General features: G+C 46.7%; 1 protein-coding gene across 9 annotated transcripts in view; it reads right to left on the minus strand.

The window, feature by feature from the left end:
• Positions 1-17,157, minus strand: part of LOC118785444 (disco-interacting protein 2 homolog A) — a 92,656-nt gene that overhangs the window by 17,089 nt on the left and 58,410 nt on the right. For 5 of the 9 annotated variants that reach the window (XM_036540076.1, XM_036540073.1, XM_036540074.1 and 2 more), the window contains exons 3-11: positions 14,350-14,466; positions 13,430-13,549; positions 8,863-9,105; positions 7,253-7,384; positions 6,474-6,509; positions 3,640-3,759; positions 1,901-2,098; positions 1,266-1,357; positions 1,037-1,147 (exon numbers count right to left, since the gene is read on the minus strand). In XM_036540076.1, coding sequence (XP_036395969.1) covers positions 1,037-1,147; positions 1,266-1,357; positions 1,901-2,098; positions 3,640-3,759; positions 6,474-6,509; positions 7,253-7,384; positions 8,863-9,105; positions 13,430-13,549; positions 14,350-14,466 — 1,169 coding nt within the window. The remainder of the gene's footprint in view (positions 1-1,036; positions 1,148-1,265; positions 1,358-1,900; positions 2,099-3,639; positions 3,760-6,473; positions 6,510-7,252; positions 7,385-8,862; positions 9,106-13,429; positions 13,550-14,349; positions 14,467-17,157) is intronic. The other 4 variants (XM_036540080.1, XM_036540079.1, XM_036540078.1 and 1 more) reach the window with 2 other exon arrangements.

Genomic DNA, 17,157 nt, shown 5'->3' on the forward strand with positions numbered 1-17,157 from the left:
TTCCCCACACCCACACAGCGGCCTTGTTACTTTTGCAGCAACATTTAAAAAACGCAGCCATTCTTTGGCATCTTCACAGCTATAATCTGAACCTATACCTACGTGTTTATTTTAGAGTTTGACGACTGTCTTTTTAATTGACTTCTCTGGTCTGTGAAGTGATCTTGATGGCCGTGCTGCCCTGAGTGCATGTCTCCAGGTTTTACCGGAACCACAAAAGACCTGAGTTCAGCAGAGTTTTGAGGTGAACCCGTCCCACTAAAGACCAAGGGCGACTCCTGTTCCAACAGCCCTTCACTGCTGAACCTCTCTCTTTCCACAGCTCCATTTCTCAGCAGTGGGTCTGATAACCAAGGCCTGCCATCTTCACACAGTTCCTCCCACAGCCACAGGGTGATGGGTTTGAATGAACAGCTGGAGACTGCAGACGGTTGGTTTTACCACAGTATTGCGTTAAGCGTTCCTCAACACTCAGTTATCCATAATACTACAGCGCTCAATGCAGGTTTCCACAAAATATCACAGTATAACGCTAACTTACACAGCTTATCCCGCTAATAAACTTACTGGAACGGACAATGTACCTTTACGTTAAAAAGCTAAGCAGGAGTTTTGGGGGTTTTTTTATAATTGATCAATAATTAATTAATGTACTTAATCTGAAGAAAGATTCTCTGTAGGCCATCACACGAGCGATCATAGAAATCAAAGAATGAATCAAACAGTATTTTTAATCACTAAATGTAGTTGATCTATATTAGTACAATTCACTGCATTACCATGGTTATCTCATCTATATTCACTTTACAGGCTGACAAAAGACTCACCCACAAACACTACATAAATATAACTTTGTAAAGCTTTACAATAACGACGTTTAAAACAACAAAAGGCCTTTAAAATTAAATGACAGTAATTTATTGATGAGAATGAGCTCATCTCGGATTAAATCTGCAGTCTCTATGCTCACCACCAGGGGTCACCATTGCACGTGAGTTGTGGCACTACAGACCAGCACGGCTCAGCTTCACAGTACCTTCCTCGTGAGGGGCACCTCTATGGGCACAGGCACCAGCTCTGCCAGGAGGCATCCGTAGAAGGCCACCATGAACATCACAGGGTCGTTGTTCGGGAACACAAGGGCAACCTGAGAGAAATATCCCCAGACAGTCCATTAGCTACACTTCTCTGGTCCCTTATCAGGCTGCCTTTCTGAGTTAACTTCTCTGACTACAGAGAGCCTGAGAGAGGCAGGCAGCACTCACCCGGTCCCCTGGCCGCAGTAAGGGCTCGTTCCTGGAGCTCAGCTTGTTCAGCAGGGTGTAGGCCAGCTTCAAACTCCGAGTCCACAGCTTTCCTGAGGGATTAAACAGAGTTTAAACAAACCGATGACATATTTACATACTTACACACTTACATTACATACTTACACACACACACAGACATACAGACATACATCCATACACACACACATGCACACAGACAAGCACAGACACACACAAACACACACACACACACACACACACACACACACACACACACACACACACACAGACAGACAGACAGACAGACAGACAGACAGACAGACAGACATATCACTCACACACATTATCACTCACTGATAGACCCAACGGCTTGCATAAACCAAGTCACATCTATGTCTGCATTCTGCAAAATGTCTACAGGATGCTGTGGACACTTGCAAACGGATGAGACATTGTGCAGTACAGCGATATCCATCCCGCTCCTGACAATGAGGGTTTCAGAGATGCCTTTCCACCAGCACCTTACTGACATCAGGAACAGAGGCAAACTTAAGCCCCAAGGGCTCAGACGGTGTGATTAAAAGCAGAGAAATCCATGGAGCACCAGTCTAACTCTGTTGTGCTGCAGCTCTTACCGTAGGTGAGTGTGTAGACAGGCTTGCCGGCGTTGTCCAGTGCTGTGAGGCAGGGGCTCTTTGGCTGGGTGGTGCCCCAACGCTGAAGCGAGGCCAGCAGGGAAGGGGGCCAGTTAGTGACCACGCCCAGCGGCTCTCCGTCAAGGGGGCACATCTGCGTCCCCTCCGGCTTGGGCTGGTTCGGGTCGGGCTGCTGGACTGAGGGGGGGTCAGACACACATGAAGTGAATCTCCAGCTGATGTCATCACTAACATACTAATGAGCTAAAAACATAACCACATTACACACTACATCTCTCATCACAGGGTGCCTGTTTCTTCTGATATGGGCACAATGACATGACAGTAAAATCTAAGTCAACTTGGGGATATGCAGGGCAAAACGTTTCAGTCCAGTCCACCTTTCAGTCTGTCCACCTATTTTTACATACGAATGAGTGGTCAGTTGATTACATATTTTAAGCTGTTATGCAGTTTTCAACGAGTTTCTCTCTGCATTCTGTGAGGATGTATCTGCCTTCTTTAACTTTCCTGGTACACTAGCTTTGCCACCTTCCTGTCAATGCAAAATATAGCTACCTAGAGTCCCATCTATGGAATGTGCTGGAACGGTCACTCCGTAGTCACAAATAAGTGAATTTCTAACTGAATTAGTTAAAATTTGTGCACCATTTGGTCCCACCCCGAATCACAGTGATAAATCTCCCTCGTTTCTGGATCTGCGCACAGGAGGAGAAGAGCATTGTGGGTAGAGAGCCTCCTCAGGACTGACAGGGAACAGAGGAGGTGTCAGTTTCTCACGCTGACAGACAGGAACTCTGAGAACAACACGCAATTCACACGGTCTGACAACAGCAGTGACAGGAAACCCAGCGGTGTGAGCTCAACGGCCGGGCTTTTAATACACACTACTCCTGCTCGCTGCTTTAAAATAAAGGTCCCTGCTCATCTCAAAACTGCAGCGAAGACTCATCGTTTCGACCGCTGCGGCTGTCACGCCGCACGCAGAGGCGGAAACACACCGGCCTTTACTGCGCTCCGCTGCGCTTTTTCGTTTGCCCATCGGGTTATCGGTTTCGTTCTGTTTATTTTGGGGGCCTTCCGCCAAACCCAGCGCTACAGGGGAGGCGGGGGAAAAGAGGAAGCGGGGCCTGGCCAGATGAGGTTTCGCTTGGAAACTTAGTGGAAGTCCCCGGTAATAGGACTGCGCGATGCGGGGGCGTCCTTCCTGTCTGCCTCTGTCAGCACACCTGCAGGTGCTGTCATGCCCACCGCCCCCACCCCCCCCCCCCCCCAAAATGGAAAATGACACTGAATCACATTGATCCATGTTAACACCCTCTCTGCACACTGACAGCAAGAAAAACACAGAGACTGGTGATACTGTCGTAACATTATATCACATTACATTATTGTCGTTTAGGAGACGCTCTTATCCAGAGCGACTTTCACAGGTTACAGTTTTTACGTTATCTATTTATACAGCTGGATATTTGCTGAAGCAATTCTAGAACAAGTGCCTTGCCCACGGGTACAGCAGCAGTGCCCCAGCAGGGAGTCGAACCAGCAACCTTTCGGTTACAAGCCCTGCTCCTTTCCACTACATTACACTGCCATCCCATGTCACAGTCTGGGCAGGGAAGCAGGTTCTATTTGCTTTGTATGGAATGTAAACCTTTTGACGATGCGTAACCTTTACCGAGCATGCATGGGCCTGGTTTTTGACCCTCCGTGCTTACCGTCCAGCAGCTCCTCGAAGTCGTCAAGGAAGAACTCGCGCAGCGGCGGGCGCTTGGGCCTCTTCAGCGTGTTCAGCAGCTGTTGGATCTTAGAGGAGACGCGGCTGTTCACGGGGACACCTGGGAGGAACGAGAGAGAGGCAGGAAGAAGGAGGAGGGGAGAAAGACATTAGCGGGCAGAGCAAGAGGGATGCATCAGACAGGGCAATTCCAGCTGTCAATCACACTCAGACTAGGTGTCCTCAGAGGTCACCAAGGAAACAAAAGGCAGCAGTCACTGAGTTACTAAGCTGGCTCACTAAAGCCTTCTGGCCCACTGACACTGAGTTTGGGTCTTCAGTGGGCTAACTGCTCACTGCTGCCTAGCAACAGACTGATCCAAGAATTCCGCATCCATTGACTTTATCACTTACTTTTGAGAATGTCAGTAAAACCATGTGCCTGTCACAACTGCAAGAACGATATCACTGTTACGGGCATGTGTAAGTGCTGTTTGATCTAATCAAGGACACATGATAGCATCAACATGAAGATGTTGGACACATGATAGCATCAACATGAAGTACTGTCAACAAAACGTACCAGAACACACACCAAACACTCAAACAGACTGACGATGCAGGACGTAAGCAAAGCTTTCATGACAAAACTACAGGTATGCTCTGCACAGACATTTACCAAAATGCTTTGGAATGGAACCATTTTTAATTATTAGATCAAAAACCCTGGAGAATTCAAATTCACACTTTTCAACATGAAGGAAACAGATAAAGTGCTTTATCCGCAACTTAAAATGAATTTAATCAAATTTAATTTTTTTTGTAATTTTTTCCCCCTGACATTTTTCTTTCATTTCCAGCAACTAGCCAAATAATATTGCTAGATAAGAAACAAAGTATCACTTGCTTAAACTTCCTAGCTCACATTCAGGGACACAGAGCTCTGATGTTCGACCCAAGTCTGAATCAGATACAGTCTATCATTTCCCTCTGGCCTTTCCTCTGACATTTCATCATGTCTCAGCTGTAGTCTGATCAGCCTGCCGATCACAGCCTGACCTGGATAGCTTTCATTTCTGTCTGTAGAGACCGAGGACAGCGCGCCCAGAGGGTGAAGGCCAAGGTCAGTACTGCGGCTCCTGAGCGGCTCAGACAGTTAAGGTGCTTTGTCCAAGCGCAGCCTGAGCCCTACAGCCTGACCCTAGTTGTGTCATTTGCCAACAATGCTGAGAAAAAGGATGAGCAGATCCAGCAGGGTCACCTCCTTGCACCTACAACTCATTCGGGTGCCTATAGTATACATAGTCCTACTCAGGCAGCTTCAGTGAGACTCCCCTATCCTCTGTCCCTACCCCCTGTTTGCCTTCCTGTGGAAACTGTAGTGTGGCAGACAGTCATGGCAGGAGTGCATGCGTTCTGGAAGATCTCCTTGTTCCTGTACTTCTGTGAGAGAACAGAGGATGCTGCAAGCCTAATGTAACTGGCATTCATCAATTGGCTGAATAAGTGGGAAAATGCAAAACACAAATTCATTTTCCAAGGTCAGGTTTCATATTAAATGAAACTCCTCTTTGAGGCACTTTTGAATTATAATTTTAGAGAGGCAGAGACATTAAAGTAAACCACAGTATCCTTATATTAAAATTTTAATACAAGGATAATTACATCTGCCTAGAAACAAACATGATCACTATAATGATGGTAGTGATCACAACTATGATTAAACCTTCCCTAAGAGTCTCCTAACCAGACTTTGACAGGATATTTAGAAGCATACAAAACGGCTTCTGAACTCCCTTGAAAAGAAATGAAAAGAAAAGCCCATGAAAACAGATGTGTTATGTGTTACTTTTAAGTCAATGGTTGGGGATTGGCCACAATGGCCAGCTTACCATTCAATGTGGCCATTGATCATGCTGAAAAAACATATGTATTCCCATAAACACAGTGTGAAACACTCATTTCATAAAGGATACTACGTGCTATATGGAATACATAATTACCTGAGAAAGGCATTTGAGACTGAAACTCCATCCAGTTGAATACACATCCAGTTAAAGTACTGGTCCACATGTACTGCAGGACCACCCTACTCACAATTCCAAGCCTTTCCAATAAGCACACTGCCCTGCCATCTCTTATACGATGACATCACCATGTCACTCTACGTTGAGAAAGTGTCATCAGCTGGGAGCGGGAAACAGAGGGATAATGTCTGTAATATCTTTGCCTTTGCACTCACACACTGTGACTTCAAACCCTCCCCGACCTCCCTGACATCCTGGCTGAATTCAATTCAGATGGATATCTCCCCGCTCAATAAGAAAACAGACACGCCGGAGGTGACCGTCAGAACACAGCAAAATGTATGCTGATGAATAACAATGAATATCTATGATAAAAATAACCACGCAAGTAAAGTTTTCAGACAAAAAGCTTGTCTACAAGGTTATATATTCTGATTCCTTTTTTAACTACCATCCATCATGATTCAGGATCAGGATTTTATAGCGTGTGTAAATTTGTGTGTGTGTATGTGTGTGTGTGAGTGTGTGTGTGTGTGTGTGAGTGAGTGAGTGAGTGAGTGAGTGAGTGAGTGAGTGAGTGAGTGAGTGAGTGAGTGAGTGAGTGAGTGAGTGTGCGTGTGTGTATGAATGAGTGTGTGTGAGTGAGTGAGCGTGTGTGTGTGTGTGTGTGTGTGTGTTGTTATACACGGTGTTATTCTCGCCCTCGGACACAGACATCAGACAGACAACCGAGTTAAAGTGACAGGAGCAGAAGCGAGGCTCACAGACAGCAGACCAGCAGTCAGCTAAAGAAATGGAGGATAAATACCATCCACTCTACGGACGCCACCGGCAACCTTTCTTCCTACGGAGAAACACAGGTCAATGAGAGCACAGCAAGCCCGCCACACCCAGTCTGTGGAAACGGCTCTGTAAATGCAGCCCTGAAGAGCAGACTAATGCACTGTCATTTAAGTGTCTGTTCCTCCCTCCCAAAGACAGCCCAGACCTGCGGCTATCTTCCCTCCCCCCGTCTTATCTCTCGGGACATCAGAAATCCGGGTGCCTGCCTCTGGATTTCAGCGTATTTAATAAAGATGGATGCGTTCTGAATCTGTGCACCTGTGCCGGTCTCTGCGAACCGGCAGACAGAAGGAAGGATGCGCACAGAGACGGTGTTTCTGTCCCGCAGACACCGTGTGCTTCAGTCTCTACCCCCATCTATCTCTGTCACAAACACACAGCTGCGGAACCCTTCAAATACGCACCACAGATTATACTTCTCGCCGCGATTCTGGCAGGAATCTGAGTCGTAATGAGACGAAATTCATTCAGGCGTGAAATGAATGATTACTTCCGATTATTAACAAACACCTCACTCTTCACACGTACTGACTACCCTCTCAAAATTACACAAATACACTTCAGACCTAGTTCACTTACTGAGAGGAAATGGTGCATTACACTGGTGTTCCACTAGTTTCACCAGTTCACTAGAGTGTAGGAACTTGTTCAAGGCAAATGGAAAGTAAGGGCCACGCTGGGCCCCGTTGCCATGGATATGAGGGGTCAGAATGCACTGTGAAGGTGGGGATAAGCGGGTCTCACCGTCCGCTGTCTCCAGCACGCTGGTGTGGTTGTATCCTCGCGGTACGCCCCGGACCGAAGTCATCTGGGGCCTCTCCACGTGCACCGACCGCTCCGACAGGCCCGTCACATCTGGGGGTGCAGAGTGGTTATCTGCAGGAGGGGTCAAAGTTCAAATCAGAACACACTGACTCACAGAGAGCTGCTGCGCTAACTACTACACTGACAGTGTGAAGCTTACGCAATTAAACCTCACAGTGAAACAATGTGCTTTTCGATTGTGAATCAGCACTTTGATTCAAAAGAATGTAGTTAGGATAGCACACCATAAATTTGAAAAAAATATTATATCATTGCCTTTGATAATTCAGTGCTTCTTTGAACCATGACAGCTCCAGGTGACTATGCTGCCTAGCTTTCAACCAGCATTCAAATATGACTGAAAAAGCAGTAGTCAAAATAAATCGGGTAAATGGCTATACAGCTCTTCATCTGCAAATAAAATCCTTCTTGGACAGAAAAATTGTCAGAAAATTATATTCATGCACTGAATTTATGAAATATTAAAATACGTAGATACTCAAGTAAACAAAATGCAAATTCTAGCATTTTGCATTCGGTCCGTAATGCAGCATTATATTCACAGGTGACACACCTGTTCAGTGAACACCTGCTGTCATGGCCACCTCTGTTTGAATCCCAGATCAATTCGATACCCAGGCTGCTTTCAGGCGTTTTGTTAGAGGAATCGAACGTATGTTCACTTGGCGGGATATCGACTGAGGCAGAATTAAAGCAATCATATAAACTCTGCCCTGTCCTCCCCACCTAGATCCACGTATCTGCCTCCTGTGCTGGCCCATGTAACAGTCCAATCTCAGGGCTCATTTAAAGCGGCAGCCAGAAAATGTACTCTGACAGTGGCCTAAGGGAGATGGTAAACAAGCACAATTTTACAAGCCTTCCGATGCACAGAGCCAGAGGTGGACAAAGTGCCCGAATCCTATTAATAATTCAGTCCTTCCCTATAAAAACCCAATAAACATGAAAAGCAAATATCAGGGGATGCCACAGGATATTTGTCTTAGACCGTAATGCGAAAAGAACACGCGAGTGGCAAATTTAACAAAAGGTGGGGTGAGCAGCGTGTAAACGTGAGCGAAGCCGTTCTGTCCCTTTGCACATCTATAAAACAAATGAGGCGCACAGAACAACACGCTGCTTGTGAGAGGGGGCCGGCTCTTGGTCTGAGGGAGGATGCCAGTTCACAGCAGCTAGTGGCACAGCAGCACTCCAACAGGTCACCACCTCACAATAGGGTCCCTGACCTAACACTCACACTTCCAAACTACAACGACATGATTAAAATACAGTATCCAAATACTTCTCTGAAAAGAGCACAAAGTGGCCTAGCTATAATACGGCCGTAGGTCTGTAGCTATCCAGCTTTCCCCCTTATTTTACACTCCAGCAGGGGGCAGTGCAGTTGAAGCACCTGCCAATGAGGAGTTCAGGCCTGAGTGGTGAGGAGTAGGCAGGGTCAGGGGGCAGTAAGGGGCCTGTGACTGGCCAATGCCCGACACGGGGAGGGGCCGTGGGTCAGGCGTGGAGGCAGGGCACCCGTTACTGACCTAGCTGGGTGTGTGCCATGAGGTCTGCCAGCACGGTGGCGGCGGCGGCGGTGGTGGCGGTGGAGTGGGGCCTCCCTCCCGGGTGGGATGAGGTGGAGGATGCGGAGGATGAGGTGGAGGAGCCCTGGATGACCCTGTTAAACCAGTGCTCCACGCTGGGGTGGGCCTGGTAAGGGGTGGAGGAGGCGGCGGTCCGGCCTTGCCGACGCAGCGAGCCCTCGTCTTCCGAAGCCGATGAGGTGTCTGTGTGGTCAAGACAGGCAGCGTCACAAAAAGCAACAGAGCCCAGAGCCAATGAGACTGAGGATGGTGAGGATGACGGGTGATGCTGATAATAATGGTGATGATATTGGTGACCACAGACACGCCTCAGTACTGCAAGGGACAGAGTGAGAGAAGGAAGGAAATGGACAGAAATAATGACACACGAGACAAACGGACGCTGTGATGGTTATTGGAGGGCTCCTGACTGTGTTTCGTGGGCGGGGGGGAGGGGGGGGGGGGTGAACAGGGGCGAACTGTCTCAGGGTTACTCTGGGTGTACTGTGGACTGGAAAAGGTTCAGTCCACTTATCTCCCCCTCCTTAACCACATGGAGTTATATCTGTTTGTGGAGCCGCTGTAACACGGGATGATTCCCACAAGATGAACTGGTGACACTGATAATCGGTCTGGAGTGATCAGAGGCAGAAAGGCAATAAACACAAAACACATGGTCATGTGATGGCCAGGGGGTCAAAGGTGACAGGATACTGGGACAGCAAATGGGTCCCCGAGACAATGAGCCAAAGTCTTCACACTGGCAGCAGCCCCGGCGAAGGAAACCCCACTGAGGACGGGACCCAGACAGCACAGCGACACACAATCAATCAACTAAAGTCTGCACAAAAAACACTAAGCCAAGCCACAAAGTTCTCAAGAGACGGAGCTGTTTAATCCTATATGTAGCGCATCTATTTTCAAATATCAATTTACTATTTTTAAACGCAAAGAGACAACCACTGCAAAGCACAATACAAGCTTATTTCCAGAGCCAGACCGCGATGGCTTTGCTGTCTCTAGCCTCCGGCTGCGAGGGAAGCTTAAACAAACACTGATATCACAGAGGCGAGGCCAATCCAACAGGAAAACAAGTTCGAGGGCTTTCCTTTCCTTTTTTAGCATTCCAAACTCAGATCCAGCTGGATCAATATCTTTCACAACCATAGAGCTGAAACATGAAAGAAAAAAAAAAATTTCTCCCTCTCAGAATAGATTATATTCCCTATAACTTCTGCAGATAAAGGCTTTCATCTATGGTAGCTCTGATCAAGCAAAACAGTAACACGCCCCTGGTGTAAACACCTACAGCTGTTCGTGGAACAGTCTTCCTTATTTACATACGAAGAGGGTCTTTCAGAAATACCTGCTCCATTCTCCCTCATGCCATTATAGATTAAAACCACAAATTGGGTGTTGTTTTTTTTGCATCTCAAACACATGAAATAGGGGATTTCTGTTGGCTGGGCAAGTCCTCATTAAAAGTCTACACAGAACTCTTGCATCCTGAGCAGACATCTTTGAGCAGACAACACAAAGATACGTAGAGAGACATAGAGCAGACTCAGACTCCAGCAGGGAACACACCGCACAGGGGTCTCTCTCCCCATTTATGAAGATCGGACAATGGTGATTTCCATTCAGGGAGGGTTCTAATTAACTGTACCATTTTCTGTTCATGGGCACCACTTCTTGTAACCTCCCCTCTGATTCTGTGTTCTCATTCACACCATCAGAATGTGTTACAGATATGACATCCCATAGTACCCAGCAAGTCACATGACAGAATTTATTAACTTAGTTCGATACCCTTACACAGACCAACTGACATAGCAGCTTAAGGGTTCAATAGCACAGCACAGAATCTCAAGGAGAGAAAGGGTTATCTGATGTTCTGCTCTGTTGGGGAATTTCAGTTCAAATATCCAACACTTTACACATGGAGCGGTACTGCCAGTCAAAGAACTGTCTGCGGGACAATGTGACCGACTGACAGGTGGCCTGCCCAGACTACCAGAGAGAACGCCCATCGGAAAGTAATTACACAATTAGTCACGTGCTTGTTACACAGCATGCCCATTAACCTGTAACACAGAGGAGGCAGCCAGAGTGCTACGTAACAGAGTGATGCTGTATGATTTTCACATGCTACTAGCTTTTGACTGAGCTCCATACGGAGGCTTTGTTCCTGCTTGGCATCATGTTATCAGTGTTTCTCTTATTCCTGCCTCTGGAATGTTCTCCGCTGCTCCGACACGTTAAAGACGCCGAGGCATTGTTGATTTGTGCAAAGCAGCGTCGCGCTAAATAAACTCATGCAGTAAGTCTGCCGCCCCTGCTCCTCTTCAGCTGAGCAGAGCGGCAGGGAGATCAGCAGAGAGAGATTAAATTATATATTTTTTTCCCCAATCTTTCACAAAACGATTAACGCATGCTACATGTCCTGGACTTATACAGCTGTGCCGTGTGAAAGCCGCCTCGGTGATTACACGAGAGATGAGCAACAACACTCAACACAGAAAAGAAAAATCGTTTCCCAAAATTCAGATTTTTTTCCTTATTGTTTTTCCATTTATATTAAATATGTTTCCAAGGCTTTCTCTCTGGGTAACCTTGACTCACATACAGAGAAAGGGAGAGGGACAGAGGGAGAGAGGGGGAGGAGAGAGAGCTGAGTTTTTGAATTCTCATTATTCTACCAACTTACGCCCAAGGACTTGGAAAAAAGAAGTTAATATTTATGTTGCAACTGTGCAGATATGGAAGATTAATGGGATTATTTCCAGTGAACAGGTTTATCTTCGTACTTTTGCCACATGAATGTGAGCTTTAGAACAGTTGCGTTACCTTTCCTGAAAATCTGTCATCTGAGGATAAAATCACATATATTGAAATACACACATACATATGTGTTTCTATGACATTTCGGTGCAACCGACAATAACAGCCCTAAGGGGCTGTCACAGCGGCTGACATCAGGCCAGATAGATTATTATGTTTGTGACGGTTTTGGAATGGTTTTATTTGGATCTTCCAAATATGAATATGTGCGTGTTCATGTTATTGTGCTTGGAACACAAAGCAAACTCTGAAACATGCCGGTTTGTAGTGACTGCCAAAAGGATGACAAAGAGAGGGTCACTTCACAGCAAGCCCCAAACCCCAAACCTTATAGCCCTAATCCATTTAACCCCTTAATCTGTGTCCCATCTGATCTGAGGACAGGGGTCTGAGTGCTTAACTCAGCCTCGTCTTCCAACAATACAAATTCCATGAGTAAAGAGTGTTCCACACAGTAGGTGAGACAAGCACAGGACCAACAATCCCTTCTGATCTGTTTTCCACTGAAACGATAAGCTTCACGAACAAAAGCCCACACCAACCCTTATGCAAAAACGGTACACTGTCGCTTGTCATGACTTGTATTCAGCACACAGACCTACTACATATCAATAATACGCTTATCTGTCCCGACGTTTTTGGAGAAAGGCGATGATGCAACCTGTCAGCAAGCGTGTTAACCCCGGCAGAGTCACGGCAGAGACAATCTTTAGAGAATAAGTGTAGAGATAAACAAGCTTTGCACCAGAGATGGATTCCCAGGGTATGAAAGACAGGACAAAATCTTGGGATCTCGACACTCATGTTTACCCCTAGAAGGCAAGCCTATCATGTATTCTCCATCACTTTTTAATCTCCTGCTCTCCACACAGGGAGTTCACAGGGAAGATGTTCCAGCCATGTCAAAGGCCAATGAACAAAAGTGAGCTGGGTACTATCAGGGGATGAAAATGAACCAAATAAGTTGTAGTTATGTATAATTAACTTAAACCTGTTTCAGTCTCTTTAATAATCGTATCAAAATATGTTTTAGTGATATGATCAGTGATACCTACTAAGCCTAAAGTACACAACGACAAAGAGTTCACTCTTCACAGGATGGGCAATAAGGCTACATTATCACAAGAAAAAACACACATACAAAAACACACTCAGACACATAAAAATACACACACAAAACACTCCCCCACTGTTTCACATGACTGGAGAAACCCTTCACTCAAAGGCTCATACATATACTCTGAGTACCCTTTTAATATGGTCATGATTAATTACTGCTCTATTTAAAACGCTGGCTGTCCACAGTATTTCTGCTGATGTCTGGTCTGACACAAAAGCAGTGTAACCACAAAGGGTCAGAGCACACCAGAAATGTTGCATAGTATATGGAATTATGTGGCAGTTACACAAAACATGTGGGCAGAGGTTCTGGGAACTGAATGAGAATGCCTCTTTTCTCAGAGAGAAGAAGGGACGCATTCACAAAAAGAAAGATTTTTTTCCCCCCCCATTCTCAAAATGATGTATTTAAATGTCATCTCGATAACACCACAACATGTTTAATGCGGTAGTCCCAGGGGCCGCTACGATTCCAGTACATCAATATCTCTCTCTGTTACAATGTCAAAGTGAGCAGTGCATTGTGGGTATGAGACCCAGAATGCCCTCTGTTCGGCGTGCCTCTTACCTGGGGGGGTGCACGCCTCCACAGAGGACTGCACTAGCACGGAACGCCTCTTGGAGGGCATGGGCATCTTCCTCTCTTTGTACTTGGCCAAGGCCGCCTGTACAGCTTCAGTGTGCAGGTCTGAGCGGACACAGGGAGGGGGACATCACTCACTCAACATCCCACGTTTGCTCTTCCTAACCGAGGGTGCTCTGGATTCTGTGATCTAGTGACGGCTTCCCTTAGTTTCTAGGCTGTCCAGCCCGATTGCACACGTTAACTTGTGGTAAGGCTTCAATGGCGTTGTGCTAACACTCGACGGTCTGGGCGTGTTGCTAGCCTGGTCTGATGTGATGTGGGGTAGCATGTGTGCTAGGCTTCCCTTAGTTTCTAGGCTGTCTCAGGTTAGTACAAGTTAACTTATGGTATTGCTCAAACGGTGTTGGGCTCACACTCAGTGGTCTGGGTGTGTTGCTAGCCTGGTCTGACACTGTTACTCATTCAACTTGAATGTATACACTTCTGTTCTTTTGTGCTGGAAGATAAGATAAGAGCGTCTGCTAAATGAATGCAATGTAAATGTAATCTCTACACGCGTGACTTTAGTTCGATTCCGTCAGGGTGGGAGACACGCTTCTACTTTTCTGCAGAGATGTTGCAACCCCACACTGCCGACAGCGCAGACCCGCTCATTAATGCAGCGTTAGAGGCGCCCGGTGCAAGTTCTTCGAGTGGGGAGTGTTATCTGAGCAAGCGATTTCACTGTGGAGAGGTGTTTTGGTGGCGGAAATGGCGCCCGCGGGATGCGTGAGCCGCAGCTGCGAGTGGGACGGCGCTGCCGACAGCATGCTGAGCGTGCGTGTGTGCGCGTGCATGTGTTTGTGTGTTTGTGCGTATGTGTCTGTGTGTGTGTGTGTGTGTGGCGCAGGGGGGGTCCTTACCGGATCGGAAGCGCTCATCCCGGGAATTGGCGGCCCGGGTCTTGTGCTGCTTGGAGACAGCCTGGGCAGCCTGGGACGACTGGACGCGGTTGTCTACCTGGAGAGACGGGTCTACACCTGAAAAACGGGGCAGGAAGTGGGTCAACCATGCGCTTTCTGCAGTCTCCATATTCATAACTGTACCTGTACATACTTCTTCGATCGGCACTACATTACACTATTACGTTATTATAATTTTAGCACATGCTCTTATCCAGAGCGACTTACATAGCTTCCAGTTTTTACATTTTGCCCATTTATACAGGTGGACCTTTAATGAGGCAATTTTTTGGCCCAAGGGTGCAATGGAAGTGCCCCAGTGGGGAATTGAACCTGTAACCTTTCAGTTCCAAGGCCTGCTCCTTACTACTATGCCACACTGTCACCCCATGGGCTAGGGGGTGGAGGAGGGAGGTAAAACATAGAGATTCAGCTCCTCACCGACCCAGCCAACAGTTTCAGCTCTCTTCTTGATATAGACCACTCACACAGGGAAAACTGCGTTCAAAGCCAAGCGATGGACGATTTCAGTTTGCCTTCTTTCAACCCGCCTTTGAAGCCAACAGAAGGCTCTCATTTCAGTGTAGTGTGTAAAGAGTCCACTGATCCGCTGCACTTCTCAAAGTTAAGTGCCAGCGCCGCAACCCCACATCAGCATGAAAGTGGCCGAAAATCTGTCCCTCTGCGCTTCGAAATAGCCTCTGCTAGCACAAGAGGACATAACACGGAGAAACCCAAAAGGACAAGCTAGGCGAGAGAGCGTTCAAACACGCTGCAGGCATGACTCAAGGATTTTATTTATGGCAGATCATTTTTCATTCCCTCACATACTGCAATAACGCATTTCTGGCATTCCTGAGCTTAGCTTTCCCCTGCCTGTCTCTTTGAAACATAAATCAAAAAGTCCAATTTCAAAGCGCTTTAACTTTGTGTAACAGAGGCTTGCTATAACCATATCCACAGTATGCCTAAAACCACCCAGTAACCTCATGAGTAAGAAAGCATACTGTGTGTTACTGAGATGAGGATCACCCCCAAACCTATCCATGACAAAGCTATCAGTGCTCTCTTATGGAAGAATCCAGCTGAAAGCACTTACATTGCAGCCATTTAGCAGATGCCGTTATCCAGAGTGACTTACATAAGGTACAATTCTTACATGTTTTTCATTTATGCAGCTGGATATTTACTGACGCAGCTGCGGATTAAGTACCTTGCCCAAGGGTACAAGAGAAGTGTCCCCACGAAGAATCGAACCAGCATCCTTTCAGTTAAGAGCCCTGCTACTTACCACTACACTACACTGCACTGGTAATAATACCCAGATACTCACTATATCTTCAGGCAGTCACACACCTGCAGCAGCCAGTATCTACTGGTCCCTCACCCTGGTTTTTCGTCTCATGAAAGACTCATTGAAGCTACTGTGCTACAGACACTCACACCAGCAGCAGGCTGGAGCCACCACACGCTTCCCACCTGAACCCTACCAGCAGCCCCAGGGAAACTTAGAGCCAGGGCAGGCAGTGACGACCCAGACGACTGGAGTCTGGAATCCAGTCACATCCTACTGGATCTGAAAGGTCATCCTCCTCTTCCCATTATTATTATTATTATTATTATTATATTACGTTATTAAATAATTATGTTACTGTGCATTTGCCCCATTCTTTACCTGTGGCACAGGTAAGGAAAGAGGAAAGACACACCATTTACTAATGCTGCTGCTGAATGTTTGATTTCCCCTGACTGACCTCTCCCTCTGTCTCGGCTCTGACTGGCCTCGGAGATGGGACAGCATTACAGGCTTCTGATGCCACAGCTCAGAACATTTCACTGCCTTCCTGTAGGCAGTGGAATGAGAAAGTGACCATTTCTTCCCAGCTGAGCTCTTTTCAAGGGTCTGCTTCCTGACGGATCTGCACGGATCTGACGGAGATGTCGTGCGCTGCATTCGGTCTCAAGGCCACGACCGTCGTTAAATCGACCGTTCGGTTTTCGTACAACGTTCGGTGCTCCATCCACCCCTGGCTCCATCCTGTCGAGGAATCTGCATATCCGCGCCTCAGAGCTGCGCGGCGCACACATCGGCTCTGACTGACTCAAAGGCAGGCAGCAGAGGGGCAGGGAGGATTTTCTATTCCTTCAGATCTGCGGCGGGGACGGCGTGTTTGTCTGCTGAACTTCTTGCAGTAAGCCTACGAGGGCCCGGTGCCGACCCTCTCTGAAAGAATCACATCACACAGTCTTCTACAGTAACAAATTCTGTCACAGGTGAGAAAGAGCTAAACCATAGTGGCCGTTTTTTTCCTGCTCTTAATTTAAAACGGCACCTCTACGGGATCACAGAATGATGGCAAAAACCTGAATTCATATTTCAGTACAGACATGCCTCAAGTGAAGACACAACAGACTCTTAAATAGGGTGCCCTCATTACAAAACAGACTGACTGCAGCAACAGTAAATGTTTAACAGTGTGCTGACAGCGAAGAACACTTAGAAAGCCTGCAAAACAAAAATAGCACATGCTAAGAAAAGAAGACACAAGATTCTTTTTGCGATGTCTGCCTGGATTTTCACAGTTTAACATGTCTGTGTGATAACAAAAACTAAGATTAACTAAGACAAAAAAAAAGTTGTGGTACAAAGTATGGGATACACCCTACTGTATCAGACCTGAAAATAACAGACAACTCTAACAATATCATTCCACTGCAGCCTTGGGGTCTACCACAGTCAAATAAAGACATGTGAAAGGCTGTCTCTAA

This window comes from Megalops cyprinoides, chromosome 11, assembly GCF_013368585.1.
Source record: "Megalops cyprinoides isolate fMegCyp1 chromosome 11, fMegCyp1.pri, whole genome shotgun sequence".
In the NCBI taxonomy this organism is placed as follows: domain Eukaryota; kingdom Metazoa; phylum Chordata; class Actinopteri; order Elopiformes; family Megalopidae; genus Megalops; species Megalops cyprinoides.